This window comes from Poecilia reticulata, chromosome 1 (genome assembly GCF_904066995.2).
Source record: "Poecilia reticulata chromosome 1, P_reticulata-male-v2, whole genome shotgun sequence".
NCBI classification, from domain to species: domain Eukaryota; kingdom Metazoa; phylum Chordata; class Actinopteri; order Cyprinodontiformes; family Poeciliidae; genus Poecilia; species Poecilia reticulata.
The window spans coordinates 12,920,184-12,942,708 of record NC_088830.1 but is presented as its reverse complement, the minus strand read 5'-3'; the positions used below and the strand labels follow the sequence as shown (position 1 = coordinate 12,942,708).

Genomic DNA, 22,525 nt, shown 5'->3' with positions numbered 1-22,525 from the left:
TGAGGCCTTGGGCTGGCAGACTGAAAGGCCAGTTTTAAGGGATTTACCATGTCAGCCTGCATCAATAATTCAACAGCAATAAAGACATCAGAAGTGTAAAACGTCCGCACGCGTACAGACACACACACACAAGAACGCGCCGTGTCCGTTCAAATGTCAGATGTACAACCGTGTCTCAATCACGATAACCAAGCTCGTCGTAATTATTATGCAGCACTGTATTTGGCACACATTCGCAGTCGTGCTGCACGGCTAAGTAGCACTGTGGATGTTTAGGAAATCACCACTTTCACACCACTCAAACACAGCAAACGATCCCTCATCACCCGGGGTCACGTTCCCTACAGGGGGCCGGGGGCGTCCAGAGGCCAAACCACATTCTATAAGCCTCGACAGTCACTGTGTTTCCAATGCAATCAAACATCAGTGACTGTTGGGATATAACACTCATTTATTATTGATGGATGACTCTTAAGGACTCATTTTCCGTAACAAATAAGTACGTGTATGTGCGCCAAATGACTATAGGAGCTGATAAGATGGCATTCCATTGGCTGAGAAGAGAACATTCCTTCCTGTTCAAGGTTCCCCGGCATGACTCCACACTCTGGTTATGACTCTGAGACAGCTGCTTGACCTTCTTGCGTGTGGATGTGTGCGTATGCATGTTTCAGTGGGTATGCGAGTGGGAGAGAGAGTGCAAGCGGGCGTCCCGGTGCACACATGTGTAGTTGTGACTGTGCGCACAGCGGGGCTCCCTGGGTGTGTCACACACTTCGGATTGATCCCAGGCACACACTGACCTCCAGTGGTTCGAAACAAACAAATAAATCGGAGAATTCCTCATGCAGGAATTTAAATATGACACTGACCTTAGGTTGGACACAACAAGACTCACAGGAGCCACCCGGTGGCAGGAAGCTGAAGTTCTCTGCGAAGCTGGAATGGTGTCAAGACGCGTTCTCCATCCACCTTCTTTGTCTACTGAGTCTGGACATGTTTACGATCGTGAAAACACAGTGCATGCATCTTGTTTCTTTATCATACAGCATATACAAATCATAAACGTGTAATGATGGTCAATTTGTAAGCAGTCCTCTGGCCCTGCAATCGCCTCACTGAAATCACTTCAGCAAACACAAGAGAAATGGCTAAGGAAGGCAAATGAATGTAACCATGGAGGACATTTAAACATACATGAGAATCCATAAAGGCAGGGATCCTTTTGCTTTTGTGTGAAATAAGATTCAGCTTAGCAGTTAAATTAAATGAGCATACAGGGATCCATACAGACTTCTCACTTGTGACCTTTGTGGACACAAACTTTACCAAAAACACATGAGAGTAGGAGTTTCTTGACTCAAGAGGAAAAAATGTTCAGCTAGTCAGAATGTCCTGAAGACAAAATAATGATGGCTAACACAAAACCACTTGTGCTGTCATTACAGATAAAAAAAATGTTGCTGGGTCTGACACATATGAAAAATATATCTTGTATTAGAGGGCAACTTACAGGATTCAGTTTTCATCAATTAAAGCAGATGTTTAGCCATGTATATGGTGGTTTCAGGGTATTTTTTTCTGTAAAAACATTAGTATATTATTTAAAATGTGATTTTTTTACTGAACAGCGAAAAAGGTTTGAGGATTTTAGTAATTCATTAAAGCCCAGCTAAAAACAAAAACATGCATTTTTAAAATCATCTGTGGAGTTCTGTTTATAAACACCACACAAGTAGTTTAAAAAAAATAAATAAAAATACCAAATGTTCACAAATAAGCCAAGATATCTTGAGGACACACAATATTTATTCATCTACACAAAGAGTACATGTTACAGGGAAATGTCAACATGTCCAGTTCTGTAAATCACCTTAGAACCTGAGTGGCTGCAGAAACTAGAGCTTCACCTTACGAAGGTTAAGTAAGGATACGATGGTGTTAGAGCCTGTTGATTACAAAGAACTGCCAACACATGTAAAAGAAGAAAAAAAACCTTCACTGGTGCTCTGTGAAGAATAGCAAGTTATTTTGTAGTCATCTTTACTCAGATTTTTTCTGATTTGAGCTATTTTTCCATTATCCTTAATTTAGAAAGTGATTTCAGGAAAGCCAAAAAAAGAAGTCCTTTTGTGACATTTCACAGCCATCTCTCTTCTCTTAGAAAACTGTGTAGAGGCACATTTGGAACAGGGAAAGTTTGAAATGTTATTCATCTGAAGTGTCTGATCTTAAGCTTACTGAAAAAGGACAGTCGCACAGCATACAGCATGCTGCTGCATTTCTCAGTGCTCGTCCCGTGATCATTTGCAGCAGTCGGCAGATTTCGTGCTGCAGCATCCCCCTCGAGTGCCCGACTGAGAGGCCAGGTTGAAAGGATCCACCGTGTCAGTCTGCATCAATAATTAAATAACAATAAAGATACGAGGATACATACAATACACTGGAGAAGTCCTCATGCAAAAACTTAAAAACATGACACTGACCTTAGGCTTGGCACAACAAGGCTCACTGGAGCCCCCTGGTGGCTGGAAAGTGAAGTCTTCTGCAAATCTGGAATGCGTCAGGATGCAAGCTGCTTCTCCGTCCACCTGCACCACTTCATTGGTCTGTATTGAAAACAGCCGTTTAAACACGGTGCTTTTTTTTTTTTTTGACATCATAACGCAAGATGTGTACAGACCTTAAAGGTGTAGTGACAGTCAAACTGGAAGATATTCTCTGCCCCAGTGATGCCTCCATTATATATGACCTGGCAGGTCTTGGTTTTGCCTTTGGGGACTTTGAACAGGCGGTACGTGGCAGAAACAAACTTGAAGTCACCTGGATGAACACATGCAAGAACCGTCGACGGGCTACAAGTCACTAAATGAAATTCACTCATGTAAGTGCGCTGTGGTGCGACGTTCCTTACAACTTAAGTTCACCGAAATGTAAAAATACACTGAGAGGAAGCGGTTTTACACAGCCAGAGAAGGTGCAGAAAAGGTAAAAACACAACAAAAGAGCTTTTGGTCATATATAATATATATAATATAATTAAGTAGAACTGGCTGTTCTACAAAACAAACCTAACACGTCCTGCAGTTCTTTATTGTCAACGGCGACAACGGTGGCCGTGACCAGCCGTGGCTGACTGAAGCCCACCTCCTCAGCCAGCTGCAGCAGGTCCTTCCACCACAGCGCTCCGCCCAGACATTCACCTGCAAAGATCATCCAACCTTTATGAGACAAACAACAGAAACTATGGAACAAAGCCTTACTGATACTAGTCAACTAAGAAGGTGTGTGAACTGCTGGTTAGCTGACAGCATTGGGAAAACATGCACACATTCAAACCCCAAAATGCTTTTATTGTGACGCTCTGACAGGAAATTTTTTTATAATACAATTATTAAAAAAAAAAAAGTTATCTGTGTCTGCTTCATCATAAACAGGCGTCATTAATTTTTAACAGAACTGTTTTTCTGTCATATCAAACTGATGAAAATGTTTTGTTTCATTGTAAATAGAAAAATCTTTTACCTAAAATTTAATTGAAACTAAATATTTTTTCCTTAAATATCGGTTTTGTATGATTATGTGGTGGCAGAAAATATTTGTGACCCACCCCACAGCACTTTGTGATTTTTAATTCCCTCTGTCAGCCTTCCACTGGAGTAGATGTCACTGAAATACAGCTCACCCCCGTCCTTGAGGAGACACACGTTTGCATAAAATATCGCAACAGCAATACAACTTCAAATATATAGTGATTAAATAAATAAAACAACTGGTAAAAGCATGAAGCTGCGCACCTTGAGTGCATTGTATGCTTCAGCCAGAACCTGCTTCTTGTCTGGGGAGAGGTTCACTACGCAGTTTGAGCTAAGCAATATCAAAAATCAACAATGTTACAAACAGGATAAAAGAAGAAGAAGAAGACCTGATGAATTAAGGATGGCGTCTTACATGATGATGTCAAACGAGTTTTTTCCCAGACCCGCCGCAGATAAGGCCTCAATGTAGCCCTGGACAAAACTCACGTTTGGCTTCTTGTAGCCGAACTCCTTCGCGTGATAATCCATATATTTTCTGGCCACTTCGAGCTTTAATGGAAGAAAAATATCTGGGTTTATTCTGAACGTTTGTATTTCACATTCATTTTGAGTCAAACATTTCGGGTTTAAACATTCGTAAAGTTAACATTTAGCCATTTACACTTCTTCTGAACATGCTTAAAAACCTTCTACCCCTAAACAAGACTCAGTTTACCAACTACTCTGCATTTTTTTTCTTCAATAATTTACACTAAAATTGAATCAAGTAATTTTTCAAACTTGCTACAGACTTTGTGAAGTTGTCCCAATGAATGTCATTTTTAAAGCCAGAAATTATTTCTCTTGAACTCGACAACAGGCTGAGATGTTGTGGTCCGTCTTAATGGCTGCTTTCGTAACGCCGTTGCTCCCTACCTGGGCCTCAGTCATGTCAATGCCAGTGACATGACCTTTTTCCCCAACTAGCAAACTTAACATGTAGCAGTCCCTTCCACTCCCACAGCCCAGGTCCAGAATCCTGCAGCCCTCCAAGGACTCCGGCACCACCAGACCACACCCGTAGTATCTGGTCGGGGGGGAAATCAGAAACAGATCAATCTCAAAGCTCTTTCTCAATAAAGAAAAATAATTAAAAAATCCTCCTCCCCTAAATTACTTGTTAGATACTTCAGGGTGAACTTTCTTCAGGGCTTCCCGTATAAAGGCTGGGAGAGGCTGAGCTGGAGCCACGCAGGCGCCTGTCTTCAGGTCCGACGTCTTCTGGAGCCTCTTTCCATAATAATCCTGTTAATCATGGAAAAGCTCAAACACTGACGACAGGGTAAACCGCATCCTCTATATAGCTCTATATAGGAATTTGCAATGCCGCTATCATTGCAAATTCTGCAATGATAGCGGCAGCTGCAGTAAAGCTCTTTGTTCTGGTGCCAAATTATATGTAGCAAGCTTCTTTTTTTTAAGTAACTAGCTAGGGGTTTAGCTAAATATCTTCTTGTTTTGCCTGTTATGATTCTGACTTCAATATGTTGAGACAGGACTACTTGTTTCTCTGATTTTAGGCTGAGCTCTTACTAGTATGAACGTGAGGTTTCAGCTGGTGTGAAGTAAAGATGAATTATTCCAGTCGTCGGTGGATTATTTTTCATCAGTTACCAACAAACGAGGACAAATATGGCTGGAGAATTTAGCTTTTAAGTCCTCACCTCACTGCTTGGGATTGAACAGTGCTGCAGTGAGCGGACCTGGTATGATTTTAAGTTTCAAAAGTATTGAGTGGAGTAGTTTTTTTTTTTTTTAATGATTGCTGAAGTAATTAATCAGTGCATGACATTCTGGGTCTTTCCCTTGCTGACTGCATTTTCAACTTATAAAATTCAATCACCTATCAACTGAATCATAATTACTAACAACTTTCAATAACTGAATCATTGAATTGATTCACTTGAGAATTGCAACAGTTGAGTCCCAACACCACAGTTTGACATCACTGCATAAGAAAGGGATGTCAATAAACTTCCATTTATCATCTAAAACTTTTTAAAATGTAGCCAATTTTAGTGACCTTAAATTAAATGTATAATTGGATGAAGGAGGGCAAAACGACGTCACGTTACCTTGACATCCTCGTGAACGCTGCTGTCAGAGGAATCATTTCCATTGGCACGTAAAAAAAAGAAAGAAAAAAAGAATAGTCAATCATTAACTCTCAATGCCAGCGTTAGCCTTGACTGCGACAATAGCTGCATTTAGATAGAATAAACAGGTGGCTATAGCTACAGAAAACTTACAGAATAATTAAAATGTGCAGAGTACCTTAATAAATGTTATTGTGACATAATTTTATGTCCCCGTTTTGGACTACATGTGGACATTTAAGTCGGAACACATCTCGCCATGTTAGCTGTAAAATGCCACTTACAAACAGCGCATAGCGGGAAGATTAAGTACTTACCTGTTGTGGTGAGCCATTATCACGGGTTCCGGCAAAATTTAAAGGCTGAATAGGGAACTTAGGTCACGTTTAAAAACAAAGCAGTACGGATTTCACTTCCTGATCGGCCGCGCCCTCTGCTGGATTTCCACCCAAATCTCAGTCCAAAAGATTAATCTTTTCTAGACCGTCCTGTAACTTCATAAGGTTACTTCTTTTAAATTATAAAAGAGTTACTATTTATCCAAGTCAGTCAAAAAGATCAGAATAGATGTCAGTAAAAGGGTGCTTTTAGACTGTGACTGCAGTGTAGCATAGGACCCTGTGTATATAAATGTTAATTTAATCTGGATTTTATTGATTTATGCATAATTACTGCCTCAGGAGCTCAGCTTGTAACTGGGACTGCTACATGTCTGCTCTGTTGTGTTTATAGTTTTCATCTTCCTCTTAACAATACTCCATAGGTTCTGTAAGAGGGCTTAGGTCAGGATAATTGGCTTGTCAGTCAGTAACAAAGGTACCATACTGATTAAAGCAGGTGCCATTAGAGTGGGCAGGTACCAAGTCCAGGTGGAAGTTGGACTCAGCATATCCATAAGCTTGTCAGCAGAAGAAACCATGAAAACGTCCTGGTAGATGGCTGTGCTTGTCTTTGAACTTCAGAAAACACAATGGACAATCCCCAGCAGACGACAAGGTGCCTCAAGTCATCACTGTGGAAGCGTCACACTGGACTTTAGATAACATGGGTTCTGTGGGGATTCCTCCTCCTGCCTCTGGCACCACATTTTCTAAATGAAATTCAGTTTGTTTTAATCTAAATAGAGGGCTTTGTGACAGCAGCAGTGTAGCCAGTTTCCTCCTTGGTCAAGGGAAGAGACTTCAGACATTGTTGAGAAGTGGCTTAACACAAAGAGCAGCTATTGAGCTTGATAGGCCTGTGTGTGGTGGCTCACTAAGCTCTGATTTCAGCGTTTTTGGGATCAAAAATAGTTCTTCTGTAGTTTCTGAAAGTGGTTGTACATACATTTCCCCCATTCATTCAAGTCATTCATTGTCTGTACCTGTACATCCTTGGAGGATCGTACAGGGCCGGTATCCATCTCCGTTAGTCAGTAGACGAGGCTTTTAAAAGCGGCACACAAGACAAACAGCCATGCACTCACTCAATCACACACAGAGAGAACCTACAAAACTACTATTTAATAAATCTTTTATTCACATCTCACAAAGTTGTAAGACACATCATCAGTAAGTGATGGGGTAGACTTGCTTTAGTCTCTCTATATTCATCATTCCTCCACACTAAACTTCCATCGCTGATGCCAAACCAAGATGGCAGGAAGTCACCCAGACAACACTGCTTGTAAATTTAGTGTATTTATTGAACATACATTCATCTTAGTTGTTGAAATAAATGGCTTATGATCAGAACATTCACAGAATATGTGCAAAACACACACACTTAAGTCAGAAAAGCATCTTTGGCAGCACTGCCCTGATCTCTGAACAAATACTCATCGTTAGTCCAACGTACCTTTCACACAACCTCGCAATGCAGGGAGATTTTCTAAAAGAACCCAATGTTAGCCTTAATAGTAAAATCTGTCCATGAAAATAAAGCTAAATGTTTATAATGTTTTGTAAAACATTATAAAGCAACTATATGGTTCTCCAACTCGCTACAGATGATTGTACACAATTTGCAAATATAAAGTGGTTTTAGGATTTTCTCTCCATTACACTTAAATGAACAGGCAGATATGAAAATAGCTCTTTTTAATAAGACAAAAGTACACAATACTTCATCTGCAGCTCATAAAATACGCTAATATGTAAAGCACTTAAAAGTGTGTCCATGTCGCGATGCATAAAAGTCAATCAGCTTACTGGTAATACAAGAAGGTTTCACATTGCACTGTAACCCTGTGCTGAAGAATGTGGGGGGAAATAACCTCCTGCAAGGTGCTTTCAGTATATATGTATTCATACTAAAATAAATTTGTTTGACCAATTGTTAAAACTTTTGTGCTTCGCAGAGATTGAACGTTGCGTTTTCATGCGGTTGTAGGAAGGAAAGTCTTACAAAACATGTTGCAATTTATCGTGGCCTCTATGGAGACGGGCAGTTGAACAAAAGTAATGAACTGAATTCTTGGTGAAACAACTGTGTTTGCTAACCAAAACATTAGCAACATCTTCAATAATAGGGGCTTGGAGGACGACAAGTGTGGAATGTCTCTGTTGTGGAATTACAGAAACAACCCTTGATCTTTTCACATCACAACCAGAAATCTGTGTGAATTTCAGTGGAATTTTGTAATTGTGAAGTTTTACAAATAAAAATCTGGACTCGCAACCACTAGAAGTTCTGCGTACAGCGGCAGAAGTAGCTCTGAGGAGACCAAAATGAAACCTACTGGGTGGTGGCAGCATCATGCTGAGGGGATGCTTTTGTCCAGTAAGAAACTAAAACCCGGACCTAAATCCGAAGTTTTTTGTAAAGTGAAAATAATAATAATAAAAAAATTCAAGGTAGTGAATACTTTTGAGTGGATTTTATACAAGAAGAAACCGACCAGGTTTTAATTGGTTCATCAAGCCCTACTTTAACATACATAAAAGTTCAGATCGTTTTCTTCAATTTCATCTCTTTAACTGAACAGTGCAAATGCAAAACATGTAGAAAAAAAAAAGACTTGGATATAATTTTAGTTCTAAACAATGACGTTACTGACATATTGAACGACATCAGACTGGAAGTTGCTCCAAAGATGCAACACCAAATATTAAGAATAGTTCTCAGTGTTTCTAACGAGGGATTCATTTTTTTAACAGCTGGTGAGGGTTGGTAATCTTGTGGAAGTGACTTACAAAAGACATCTTGAGGTTTGCTTGTTGTCATTTCAGTTTTAATCTCTCTGAAGCTCAACATTCTTGATTCGAGTACCTGCTTCTTCAGGGTTCGTCAGTTTCACTAAAGCTTATTGTTCCTCGAGCTTTCACACCGAGTTCTGTTAGGCACCGACTACATACATTCAGCTAAGTTAGGTTGAAATGATCACATTCCAAGTAAATGTTACATTTCCTACTGCCAACACACACACACACACACACACACACACACACACACACACACACACACACACACACACACACACACACACACACACACGCACACACACGCACACACACGCACACACACACACACACACACACACACCTCTCCATTTCAATATGTTGCGATGGAAACTAATCACAAACCATGCGAAACTAAATGAACACTTCAGCCTTAAAATGTTGGGGTTTGTTTTACTTTGCAAAATATTTTCACTTTTAGAGAAACTGTGCAAAACTGGAAGTGTTCACGCTTTATCTATTTTTTTTTGTTTTGTTTTCTAAACGCAGACAAACTATCGTATCGCTTAAAAGGCTGATAGAGCAACACCAACAGAAGGCAGAGTGGTTTACAGTTGCTGAAAAAGCACTTTAGAAGCACGACTACCGGGACGCCGTGCAGTCTGCTAATGCCGTAGACGTTGCGGTATCCTTATGAATGCACCAGTTCACTCGAGGTTTTTCCCGCTGTGCATGTTACACCACCATGTAATGTGCTGCAGCAGTTGCAGATTTCCTGCAACTGAAGAGTTCCTGTTCTCATCCTCCCACTGAATCCGTTGCCGAGTCAGTGCGTTGGGTTGAAGGAGAAGGATGACTGCGGAGAGGAGAGCTTTCGCTTGCTGCAGGCTGCTGAAGGGGCTTGCACTGCCCCCTACGCAGCCCATGTTACGCTGGTTAAGGCCACTGGGACTAGTACGGGGAAGAGCAAGGCGTCTCCGCCTGTGCGTCGGAGTCATTTTGCTGCTCCCTCATCTGGTTATTTTAAGATGGGCTCATTCGTAAAACAATCCGAAGGTGCCGCTGACGCCTCTCAGCGTTTCAACCCTGCGGATCCGGGCTGTGGGCCGGGCCGTCCTGTTCGCTGATGGTGTGGAGGAGAAGGCACGCGGGGGGACTGAGTGAGCCGCCGCCTGCATTCGGAGGCGTCAGCGGGGGCCCGCGCCCGGCCCTCCTCTCCGCCCCGCCCAGCGCCTGCTCCTCCTCTAAGCTCAGGGAGGCTTGATGGCCGCAACTGTCACAGAAGTCGCCCGCATCCTCCTCCTCCTCATTACCGCCGTCCAAGCCACGCCCCAGCAGGCTCTCCTGCTCCTGACCCGTCCCGCCAGCTCCACCGTAACCGCCGCCCCCGCGTGTGCCGCACACACACACCTCGATCCCAGAGTCCCCGGTGAATCGCCGCCTCCTCCCGTTGGGGAGGCGCTCCTTATCCTCAGTACAACCCTCTGACAGCGAAAGGTCCTTGAGCAGGGGATCCTTGCAGGAGTCATCCCCACTTCCACTTTTTTTCTCCTGGCTGCTGAGCATCTCCACATTCAGCCCATCTGATAGAAGAATAATGCTGGAATCTTGGGTCGTTTGATGGGGTTTGTTGTCGGGCTTCGGCCTAAAGTCAAAGGAAGGAGGCTGCGCTTCCTCTATTGAGGGTCTACTGCAGAGACCGTCGGAGACCGGGGGCACAGGAGAGGACTGGGTGGATGGACAGTGTCCCGCCTGCTGCTCAGGAGCCATGGCAACAGAAGCCACAGAGGAGGAGTTTAAGTTTAGGGCGGTGTAAGGAGGTGGAGGGGTCGGAGGTCGGTTGACCACCTCTTCATATTCAGGAAGGAGGTAATTTGGTAAAAAACCTAGAGAGAAAAATAGACGAAACTCAACTTTGAGATTCAAAATAGATTTCTTTACATTAAAAAACCCCAAAACATACAGACTGTACACAGAAGCAAAACAATCGCCAACATTAAATCAGATCAAAAGTTTGTTTTTGGACAATTTTTGGTTTGTTTAGATTCAGATCTTAATTCAGAAGTTTACATCCACTCCCTCAGTATTTGCCTTCAAACTTTTACGACTTGAGTCACACCTTTCGGGTTTCTTCCTCCGGCTTCTTACACAAGCATGCTGGAAATTCTGGCCCATTCCTCCTGGCAGAACTGGTGTAACTGGGTCAAGTTTGCAGGTCGCCTCGCTCCCTCACACCTTTCAGAATGAGTAAAAAGTTTTCCATGCGAATCAGATCAGGGCCGAGTGACGCACCAACAGAGAGTCTTTGTTACCTAAAGCAAACTAATCTGACGTTAATAATGTTTTGGGCCGAAGCTTTGACGTTCTGCCTGATGTCTTGAGATGTTGCTTCAACATTTCAACATGACCTTATTTCATTGTAATGTCATCTACTTTGTGAAGATCGTCAACAATTCAATTTCAGATTCAGACACACAGGACATCCGTCCAAACATTAATGCGTTGTTCTTGAGTGCAATTGAAAATTTTAATCTGGCCTTTCGTGCTGATTTCAAAGTAATGGCTTCTTCCTTTCTGAGCGGCCTTTCGGCTCACGTTGGCGTTATTTCACTGTGGTACTCGCGCTGTCGAAGCAGCTTCAGTTTTTGCTTTAGTTTTAGGGGTTTGCATCAACACATCCTCTCCTTCCTGAACATTTAGTGTGCTGACTTCACATTTCTACGGTGTTGATATTTCTATTGAGAGTTCATGAACGTTGCACTATCAGTCTAATAAAAGTTTGTTGCAAAAAAAATAATTCTGGTAATGTCTGCCACAATATCAGACAAAGAAATAAATGGCTATGCATCTCTTTATAGAATGTATAAAAACATCTGTCCAACCTTGACTAAACATTTCTCCTTAAGGCCTCACAGAGCTTTCCAGATCATTACTCAAGCCCTCCCACAGTATCAGGAGGCGTAAAGTGATGGAGTCATTTCTGGATTTTCTTTCCTGCGCTGAAACACGGTCGGAGCAGGATTTGCGAAGTTGGCAAGGGACCAAGAAAGCAATGCTCAGCGTTTCCTGAAGGCTGGGACATGTAAACAAGTCAAGGTCCTGATGCTGCAAGACCCCCAGGATGAATCTCATCTAACATTAAATCTGAGCCAAGCTCCCACTTTGACTTGGAAGACATTTTCTGGTAAACAAATGAGGAAAACATACCCACAGGCAAAAAAATAACTTAGTTTTTTTAAGTCAGAGGTGAAGCTACGCCCCAACATGGTTAACACAGATACGAAAAGCTGCAAACTATTTCTATACTAATCCACATTAGGGTATCTGCAGGTTTCACCAATGCAAAATTCAAAGACTTTGTGTACTTACGGAAGTAAAAGGGAACTGAGGGGTAGTTGTGTGCTTCCCGGTAGGCGATGAGGTTGATCTCGTGCTGCCGCTGTTGCTGCTGCATTCGGTGTTTTGTGCGCCGATGGTGGCAAATGCAGCAGAAGCACAAAATAAAGATGATTGCCCACACCAACCAAAACCCTAAAAATGGATGGGAAAAAAGCATTTACTTTAGAAATCCTACATTTGTTGTTTTGTTTCTTATTTCAAAAATAAAACAGGAAGCGAGTAAAATATGCCTCTGCGCATCCAAGTAATACATTAAGAGAAGCGATTCACCTAAAACCTAACATAATGGTTCAACGCATTCCCATGGAAGAAATAATTTAATTTGGTGGCATAGGTTAAATTTAACTCTAAATATATACATTCCAAATTGCCAGAAAAATTATTTTAATGTGCTTTTAGTAATGCCCTGTCAGCTCCTCCAGACTTAAGTTTAAACTGCAGCAGGAAGCAGGAGAGAACTTTGTTTACGATGTGTGGGAAATTAACAGACCTCTGTTGTGTCGTCACAGAAAAATGTGAGGAATTTCACTTCAAGGACGAACAAACAAGAAGGCAGACACAAACAAAAACACATAGAAAACATTAAATTCAGGCTCTGAGAAAATGAATCTCTCCATGGGCGTCAAATTGTTGCATAAGCTTTTTAGTAACATTTCATACTTCACTTTTACCGACAAACTAAGAGAAATTTATAGATTAGATAATCTGACAATAAAGTCTTTTTTGATCCATGATGCATATGTTCTGTTTGCAGAAAGTGGAACGTGAACATTTAGTTTGAGATCCAAAGGACAATTCATCTCAGAATCAAAAGTCCAGCTTTAAACCTTCTTTTAAGAGGCCACATAAACTGAAAAAGTAATTTTGTAAGTTAGAAGGTGCATTGATTTGTGGGTTCTGTCAGTTCCTTAAAAACCAAAATGATTAATGACAAATAACATAAAAGACACATATCCAATTATAGATTAAATCCTTTAAATTTGGTTTAATCTATAATTATTAAGAAATAGAACTATTAGCTACCCAATTTCTGGAATAATAGAAAAAAAATGACTTTCCTGCTGTATTTCAACTCACTTCTGAATGAATGTTTTAAAGTGACATCAATGAAGCACACCTTAGTGTTATTAAGAGGCAAAACCTCACTTCAGGCCATGTAACCAACTCCTGTTTTCACCGAGGTTTCCTAATAGTTTATAAACATAAATTTGTAAAAATAAATGTATTTCTGTCATTTCAGGCTGATCTTTTGAGACTAGGCCAAAAGGGAAAATAGTGACTAATTACACAACACAAACAACACAAGCTGCAGTCTTAGTGAAGTTGGAAATAAATGGATATGATGTGAGTGTAAAGACGAAAAGGAAGAAGGAGGAAACTTACACCAGAGCTCATAGTAGTAACTGCAGCACTGGGATTCTCCGCAGCAGTGTCCGTACTCGCAGAAGTAGCTCTGGTTGTTGACGCCATCACAGTGGATCAAGCTCTGCAACACAAGGACAGCAGAACATTGTGAAGGAATGTTTTAGTGTAAAATAAGTCATCTTGTCCAGTCGTATTATTTCAGGCCGTGGGTAAAAATGAAACGGCAGAACAATAAGGATTCCTTTCTGGTATTCACCCCTCCGTTGTCTACAGCCACTTATAGCTGCTTCCAATGTGCTTGGAGGAGAACAAAGACCAGGTGAAGACTGCAGCAACAGTTTGAATAACGAGAAACTACATTTATTAACAGACTCACAGTTTTGCACTAATCACCACACAACTATTCTGCACATTTAAGGTGTAAGGATGGATGATTCATACTTCAGGGGGAAACATTATTTGCAAACTAAAACTGCAATACATACTGAATTAAAATTGCCATTGCAATTTCAGTGCTCGCGGCATTGTTATAGGCGAGGACTACTTGACATTTTAATTTTCCATCAGAACCCACTTTTTCCAGTAATAGGGTACTCATAAATGTTTAAATTCCTCATGTTTGAACCAACCCAGCCTTACAGAAGTGGTAAGTAACCAAACTCAAACTTTTTGCTCATAGAAGAAAAACAAAAGGCTACCAGGCAGGAACTGGTTCTTCTTGGTTATTTAAGAGCTTTGCAGAATGTTGCTCTATTCTTATAAATAATGTGGTAATAAAAAGACCCTGAACATAAACTAAATCATCCAATCCAAGAAAATCCCTGCACCAGTAGTAATTAAAATCCCTCCACACATTCCTGAAATATTACATCCAGCAGAAAGGGATGGACGTGCGGTCGCACTGACCTAGACCTTTGACCAGAGAAATCTAATCTCTGTTGATCCTCGAGTCGAAGGGAAAGCGGACAAATCAGAATAAATTCCCTCGAGGCGTTCAGCGGATATTCCTTTCATGAGGGGAAAAGGTTTGGAAAGGAGTCTGACGAGAGTAAGGTTCTGCTCCCATGAGTCATTAGGGGTAAACACAGCTATGTTTTTGAGTGCTAATAAAGACACTGGCAGAAGTTTTCCTTGAACAAAAACCCACAGTGCTGCTTGTGTTTAGTCATCAGTTACCATCACCACCAATATTTAGTCATATTTTTCCAAGTTCACGCATTACAAAAGTAACAATCAGCTCTGGGAGAATTAAGAGACCACTGCAGTGAATCCCACTGAAACCCTGGTGGTTATTCCACCAAATACTGATTTCTGAACTCTTCCTGAGTTAAAACATTACTGTTGTCGTTTCTTGTTTTCTTTGCATTATTCGAGGTCTGAAAACGCTGCAATGTTTTCGTTATTTTGACCTTTTTCCATTGTCTGCAAATAAATACAAAATGTTTGCTTGGAATTTCAGAGACATGTTGTCAGTAGTTCATAGAATAAAAGAATAATGTTCATTTTACAAACTAATCATTTTAAGTGGTCTCTTTTTCCCCCCAGAGCTGTAATGACTTGTAACGAGATTTTTTTTTTCTGTTAGCTTTTAGTCGTTTTCTTCGACTTGTTTACATAAATGTGTTGCTAACTTAAAGTCATAACAGACTACTGATGTACTTGGTGAGTTTCTGCTGCATAACCCAGGTTAACAGGAAACAGAAAAAGTATTGATTATGCTGGTCACAATGATTCCCCTCAGTCACTTGATCTGAAATATAAATATTTAAGAAAAAATTCAGCATGACACTAAAGAATAAACTGTATTACTAGGATATTAGTTCAATGGGAAAAATGCCATTACAGCTGTTATTTACTCGCATTTTCCGATTAGCAACAACATAGGATAGATATATCTATTCTATTGTTATTTCTGAGAAATCAGTGTTGTGAATGTCTCATTATTAAAAAGGTGCAGGTTGTTTTGGCTTTTTTCTGCCCTCTGGTGCTTTTGCAGTTTTGTTCTTTTCAGATTTGTCTTTCCCCCAAACTTGACGTCTTCCACAGGACATTTTGAACTCAGCCATGCAACAATTCACACCTGTCCTGGGGGCGTTTTGCCCCTGCTTTCACATAAGGGCAAAACATGCACTTGGGATATTGCTGTTTAATACTGCAGAGACAATATATGACTAGCCTCCAGTCTCCACAGTCTGTTTACCATCAACACATTGTCCCCAACACTTTTCATGAGTTTGAGTGTTCAAGCCACTAAAATCATGTGTGGCCGTCATGTGCAGTGAAAGTTCATCCAGCAGGGTCAATATTTAAATCTAGAGTACGAATGCATAAACACTTTAATACATTTCATACGGCAACATTTCGAAAACAACAGCAATTCTGTACATTTTAAACATCTAATTTAGTGTAATGGTTTTTGGGTTACTTGTATTGTTTAATGTAAACAAGCAGCCTAATGAGGTTTATGTGAGTCAATGTTTCTAGACATTATTTCAGTTTGATCAGTGAACATAATGTGTCGTTTTTAATAAGAGCCAACAAGCCCACATGGAGATCAGAAGCAAAATCAATGGACACAGAGTGTAATACATCTATCTACACAGTCTTCAGAAAATATTCAGAAAATTGGAACAAGTTATGTATTTTCATAATTAATTCATAATGACATACCTAAGGTAAGTAAACTGATGCAACGCTTCAGTGTGTGTTTCTGAAATGGTTTGTTTAGGAGCGTGAAACGCAAGAAGGCTGAGAGAAAATAGTAAGACGTAGAGATGGAATTAGGATGCAAATCAGCAAAGTATATAGAGATTCTACTGAATGCTGCAACTATTAAATAGAGTTGGACCAATTATGATGGCAAATGTAGATTACATGTTATATTTCTTAAAGTCAAACTTCCGAAAATAGCCACAAAATTCTGACAGGCACATCTCCATCTCAAACTTTGAATTTAGAGTTAATAATAATGACTAGAACCCAATAAATGTATTAGCTTTACTCACATTTCAATCTGTAAAAAAAACAAAACAAAAAAAAAACAATGCTACCACGTACTGCCTGATAGGCCACATGTATCACTGAATTTAAAATCTTACCCTTCATTAACGTCATTGCGATCTTTTGTGTCTTGGTAAAATATCAAAATTGTTTTATAGCTTGACATTTTTTCTAGTGCAAATCAACTGTTATATCACTGCCAGCACAAAAGCCCTCAGTATGTTGCCCACAATGTAAATACACAATGTGAGCCTAAAACACCAAAGAGTGATCCATTTTAAGGTCATTTTCAGCAGAAATCCTCTAAACTTTTGTCTCCTCCATCAGCCTGCTGTATGTTTTCACTGTCAACACAGCAAACTTGCAGCCTGGTCAAAAGTTAACCAAACAGAACCTGTTAATGATATCCATCAAACCTGTGAAAAGCTAGGAGGTCAAAGAAAACAAGATGGATTAGAAGAGAGGATGCCAAAAAAGCAGTACAGATCATTAAAGAAAGCAATATGCGCTGATGGGGTTTTCTGGGAAAACCTCTTGGACTTTGTCAAGACTTATCTTAATCGTTAGCAACCAAAGGTTAAATATAAAGATAAGTTTTAGTTTCTATAGATTACCATTGAAAGTCGCTGACTTAGAGGCATGACGATTCCAGATCCAGACAATCCCTCTTTCACCTAACGGCTCGTTCTCCCCACGGAGGAAAAGTCAAAAAGCTCTTAAGCATACCCCCCCCTTTCTGCTTACCTTCCACTGCCTTCTTCAACTCTACCCACCGAAACACTCGCACACGCCCACCCCACTCCAACGCAGCCCTAACAGCCAACAAGGATTGCTTTACGGAAATTTCCAGGCAGCGACTGAGAACAGGGTCCTGGCTGCACCACTCCATGACAATAAGGGGCTGAGAGGTGTGTGTTGAGTGTAAGACGCATAGAGAGAAACGATAGACGTATCTAGGCACAAAAGAGGAATAGTAGATGTACAAGACACACTGGATAAGAACAAAATCTAACTGCTAACTGTGAAACAGCAGCCTGGTTTTAAACCATCAGATGTTTCGACTTTATCAACACGGCCAACTAAAGAAAAAAAACATAACAGACTAGTCTGTGAAAAGATTTAAAGACCACATGACATTCTGTTCCTCTGTTGCAATATCATCTGTTGTTCTCCTGGCTTGATTGGTATCCTATGTGTCTCAGACTGTCCTCGTTTCGCCTAAAAGAATCTGGTTGGTTCTTGGTTTAAAGCGCCGATCTGAATACTTAAAAATGCTATTAAAATTACTGTATTTTCCGCACTATAAGGCGCAACGGATTATAAGGTGCATAGACACTACAGTAGAGGCTGGAGTTACATTATGCATCCACTAGATGGAGCTCCACTAAAGGATGAATGTCTAAAGCCACTTTGTTAACATAAAGAATGTCAACAAAACAGTCCGACTCCGGTCGGCGAGGAGAGCCTTCCGCGACTGGGCAGGGACGTGGCCGGATGATGGTCACCCTTCTCCGTTCGCGCACAGCATGTTTGTGGAGAACGTGGTGCTAAATGACCTGCAGACGACCTGATTCTAGACGGTCGGTAGGTAGATGGGTCAGTCAAACTTTATTAAACCAGCGTTCTGACAACTATCCCAGCATGCACCTCATGCTTCTTCTTCTGAAGTCGGCGGCTGCTTACCATAGTTCCTAGACCTGTTGTGGCTCAATATTGGTCCATATATAAGACGCTCGGATTATAAGACGCACTGTCGGCTTTAGAGGAAATTGAAGGTATTTAGGTGCGCCTTATAGTGCGGAAAATACGGTAGCAAAAAAGCATTCAAATAAAACCTGTGCAATTTTTTTTAAAACAATTTGTGATCTTCTTGATTTTGGACCAAAAAGGCAGACCTTCTGTTGACCTTTGCAGCACAAATAAAAAAAGAATTGTAAAACAAAGATTTTTTTTTAATCCAGCAGAGAGGACTAGAGAAATGCATCAACCTTCGGGTGACCAATGATAGTTTTCATTTTCAGCTTGATTCTTGCTGACCAAAGACTCGCCTGAAGGTACATCATTTGCTGTCACAACTCCCTTCAATGTGGAAGTTGTTACAAAGTAAAAAAGACCCAGAGATTTTCTGTATCAATAACTTTCCATTTAAGTTTTTTAATTCAAAGTAGTGCACTAGAAAAGGGTGACAGGAATGGCAATATTTGAAATAACGTCCTAAATTTCACAAAAAAAGATGTTCTACACTTGTTTGAGGATTGCTTGAGCAAGCGTTTAGGCACCCCAGATGGTTGCCACGGGAGATTAAAGTATCAAAACAACACTCCAAGAGGTAATAACATTATAACATGATATAAAGTTATAAAAAGTCGAATTTACATCACACCCCTCCATTTAAACATTTGTATGTTCAGTTTCCTTTTAAACCAAAAACATGTTTTCTTTTGTATCACAAGGTTCATCTTAAAATTGAATATTAAATGCTTGTGGCTGTCTTTTAACTAGTCTTGTTGTAGTTGCGCGTTTCCTGATGCTGCAGATGTGTTGAAGTTTCATACAGAAAACAGATCCTAAATTCAACAAAGAGACTGAATTTCACTTACGACACTTCTATTATTATTTTTTGTTTCATAAAGTTTCTCCTTTATATTACAGGTCCTTTATATTACAGGTAATCAAAAAAAAAGTTTTAAAAATGAAAACTCCATCTTTGCCATTTTCTGTGTCGGCACAGCGTTTCATAACTAAGAGAAAGCAGTGATGTAAGAGCCAAGCTTAAAAAAAAGTGACCACAGTCTTATGGATAGATCCTCTCCAAAATGAAGTCAAATAAACATCTATGAGAATTAAAAATAATGGTGACAAATGGTCCACTTCAAAAACCGGTAGAAAAACACCAGGTCAAACTTCCACTTGGTAGCTTTTGAAACCTGTTTTATGACGAGCCTTTAGAAAAAAAAAAGAGTTTTAAAAAAGTAGCAAACTTTCTTGGTAAGACTTTGAGAATCTTTCAAAAAGCTTGAAGAAGTGCTGATCAATGCCATCTGAAAAGATTACATAAAAACAAAACTTTGTGTTGCCTTTAAGTGAGATCCAGACAAAAAATATAAAAGATCAACTTAAAAAAAAAAAGGAAAAAAAAAGAACAAAATAACACTGAGAACAGTCTGTACGGATCAGATTCTCCTGCATACCCAAACTGTCCACCTCTCTCATTCTTTACAAACAGATTAAGACGCAGATTTGGTTACCATCCCAGAAAGTCTTTGCAGCAGACACATCAACCTTAATGAAAAGCTGCTGAGAACCTAAAAGATGTCTTTGTGACTATGTGATACTGTGTCTGAAGAGAGGTGTCTGCAGTTCTTTGTTAAGCCAGACTTCACAGTCACAACTGATCCACTTTCATGCAAGACTATAAGGCAATCAGCCAACGCTCATGGGCCCCTCACTGTACAATTATTTCTTAAGCCGATTAGCTGTGAAAGAAAGAGACCTTATTATCATCGTCAAGGTCACCAAGAGAAAGCTCAGATGATGCAATGGATTTGAAGCTCCACTTGTTTTGAAACCAAAAACACATCTAGACAAGATGCTCAGGAAAAAAGTTGCATGTTAAATTTCCTCTCACATCGTGTATGTCTGTATCTACCATTTGATTTTAAAACTACATATTAACTGGAAGTTGTAGCTATGTCTGAATGACGTTGCTGTAACTCCATACCGACTGTGCATGACAGCGTCAACCACACGGTGAAACTCGTTGCTTCAAACTTTCAAAGCCTCAATCAACTTTTCATTTCAGACAATGGTATCAAACTTCGCGGAAATTTGATTCCCCGAATACATATAATTAAAAATACTTGAAAATATGTTTTAGTTTATTTTAAAGTCTGATTACAATTACTTTGTGTCTGAGTACATAAAGTGACAACAGTACTGTGTGTAACAAATTCTTGGGACAATCTCTAGTATGTTGTGTAGGTTTTGTTGGAAGGACCATTGTGTTTTATTAAAATGAACAATGGTTGAAAACAGTCATTACAGAAAACAGGCAGAAAAACAGCAGAAAAAATGGTTTGCATCATGAAAGAAGCCAGTGAAGAACAATGCTCACCCTCTTATGGTCAGCTAAGAAAGGTAGGTGGCATCAACTCAGTTTTTCTTTGGTTACTTAGCAACAACCTGTTGAGTAACTTCTGTTGCAGCAATTTCAGGTTTTGTGAGACTGTTTTAAACAGTCCACAACTGTTTAAAACAGCCAAAAAAATATAATTTAATCAACAAATTGATTAGCCAGTGCAAGGTCTAGACTATTATCAATTTAATTTTTTTTTTTTTTTATCTCAATTACGGAATATGTAATTCAGGAGTTTGATTACAAATGCAGGCAAAATTATGTTTGTGTTCCAAAGGAGGATAATCACTTGTGATCTTTAATGCTGAAACAACAAACATGACCTACTGTTACAGTAATTTTAAACTAAAATTATCAATAAAAAAAAAATAAAAATCTGTTAAACAGCTCCAGGTTTCACAACAATCTGTTTTGATTATGCCGTCACAGCTCTTCACAGGTCTAAATTGAAGGGCATCGCTTCACCAGAATGTTGGCTTTTGAAACACTTTGTCCTAATATTCAACCAACAAACATTATGTGGTTATTTGAATTTTCTAACAGTGCTCTTTTAAATTAAACTGTTTAGACAAACACCTCAAACTACTTTGCAAACACAAAGAAAATGCGAATCAGTCTGGAGTCGTTTAAAGACAGAGAAATGCAACCGGACTGCTGTTAAAAGATGATGCAGCTGGGAAGTAAACCACAACAGATGTTGTTGGCACCCAATTTTTCCACCAATAATACCACCAACTGTGTTCTGCTCACTTGTAGAGTTGTTGTTTCTAAAACTTGGCTCGTCTAAAATATCAACCACCCCCACCCCCCAAACTATAAAAACAAGAAAGGCCGCGACAGCTTCTTAGTACAGCGGCTGCCACGCTAGCCGTGGAAGCTAACAGCTAGCAGGCATGCTAACATCTCAGTTCGTGTAGCACTGCTTATGCAGGTCAAATAACTCTCTGTAGTTAGTATCTAAACCGAGCAGCTAAAACAAAACACTCTGTATTTATATGATGTAGTAAGCTTATGGACAGGAGGTGCGCCGACCCGTTTGGGGTTTTAGCCAACAGTTCTGGTTAAGAACCTTGTCTTCCAACCTTACCCCCTCTGCTGCGGACTCCGTGGGGCTGACAGAGCCGACAGCATGCAAAAACAACCCCATCTTTAGAGCCGAACATACGCCTCTCATTCCTCCAAGAACCGGCCGCGGGAGGTAAACTTATATTGTCCACAAACAGCGTCCCCTGACTGTGTCTTCAACTTATGACTCGGCTCGAATTGCGCTCAGAGACCGCCGTATGCGCCGCCTCCTCTGGGACATGACAACGAGAATCGGGGCCGGAGCAACTGGTTGCTTACGGTGCGCCGCTGCCCGACACCGCTGTTACACAAGACATCCCCTTCCCGACAGAGAGACACTGCTCCGGTCATTTGGGTGTGGCGTGGTCACTAGTGATGTGCAAATCCTGAACGAATTGTTTGAAACTGAATAACTTGGTGTTTGGTAACTCTAAGCATCTTCTATGTAACTCATCACGTCAGTAAACGAAGAAGGCCATTCTGACGCTGCTGTGTCCTGCAGGAAGAATTAATGAAAATAATGAATAAAGTGGATATAAACACTTTGTAAGGTGGCCTCAGAATTTTTGGAAAGAAAAGATTTGACCCTGGTTCCAAACTTGACATAATCTTAAAGGGCCAGCATTATGCGTTTTCTAGGCACATTGTGCCATTTTATATAGTCAAGTATCCTTCAGTCGTTATAAAAAGTAAGGCCTTGAAATTGGGCCTCAGTCTTCAAAAATGCCT

The 22,525-nt window shown here is 40.3% G+C and overlaps 2 protein-coding genes across 5 annotated transcripts; both read right to left on the bottom strand.

The window, feature by feature from the left end:
* Positions 1-1,789: 1,789 nt before the first annotated feature.
* as3mt (arsenite methyltransferase) lies at positions 1,790-7,033 on the bottom strand. Of its 3 annotated transcripts, none has more exons than XM_008409640.3 (11): positions 5,992-7,033; positions 5,654-5,675; positions 4,696-4,823; positions 4,455-4,605; positions 3,952-4,088; positions 3,798-3,867; positions 3,611-3,692; positions 3,072-3,203; positions 2,684-2,823; positions 2,487-2,609; positions 1,790-2,393 (listed from the first exon to the last, which is right to left on the bottom strand). In XM_008409640.3, the coding sequence occupies exons 1-11, from the start codon at positions 6,006-6,008 to the stop codon at positions 2,304-2,306; spliced, it is 1,092 nt and encodes a 363-aa protein (XP_008407862.1). In that variant the 5' UTR covers positions 6,009-7,033; the 3' UTR covers positions 1,790-2,303. The 3 variants fall into 3 exon arrangements, with proteins under 3 accessions (XP_008407862.1, XP_008407868.1, XP_008407873.1); XM_008409646.3 differs by having other exon boundaries at positions 5,654-5,672; XM_008409651.3 differs by lacking the exon at positions 3,798-3,867 and having other exon boundaries at positions 4,026-4,088.
* Positions 7,034-7,169: 136 nt separating this feature from the next.
* Positions 7,170-22,372, bottom strand: wbp1lb (WW domain binding protein 1-like b). 2 transcript variants are annotated; one of them, XM_008409659.3, is made up of 4 exons: positions 21,819-22,372; positions 13,615-13,717; positions 12,202-12,363; positions 7,170-10,718 (listed from the first exon to the last, which is right to left on the bottom strand). In XM_008409659.3, exons 1-4 carry the CDS (start codon positions 21,903-21,905, stop codon positions 9,913-9,915), a joined length of 1,158 nt encoding a protein of 385 aa, XP_008407881.1. In that variant the 5' UTR covers positions 21,906-22,372; the 3' UTR covers positions 7,170-9,912. The 2 variants fall into 2 exon arrangements, with proteins under 2 accessions (XP_008407881.1, XP_008407889.1); XM_008409667.3 differs by lacking the exon at positions 21,819-22,372 and adding an exon at positions 17,211-19,233.
* Between the last annotated feature and the right edge of the window lie 153 nt (positions 22,373-22,525).

Excerpts from the sequence above, each read along its gene's own strand:
- as3mt (XM_008409640.3), bottom strand. Across the intron at positions 3,204-3,610 it reads AAATCACAAAGTGCTGTGGG|GTGAATGTCTGGGCGGAGCG; the intron begins GTGGGTCACAAA and ends TGATCTTTGCAG. Across the intron at positions 2,824-3,071 it reads AGAACTGCAGGACGTGTTAG|GTGACTTCAAGTTTGTTTCT; the intron begins GTTTGTTTTGTA and ends GTGTTCATCCAG.
- wbp1lb (XM_008409659.3), bottom strand. The coding sequence starts at position 21,905 with ATGAGAGGCGTATGTTCGGCTCTAAAGATGGGGTTGTTTTTGCATGCT. Across the intron at positions 12,364-13,614 it reads TTACTACTATGAGCTCTGGT|GGTTTTGGTTGGTGTGGGCA; the intron begins GTAAGTTTCCTC and ends ATCCATTTTTAG. Across the intron at positions 10,719-12,201 it reads CTCAGTTCCCTTTTACTTCC|GTTTTTTACCAAATTACCTC; the intron begins GTAAGTACACAA and ends TTTTCTCTCTAG.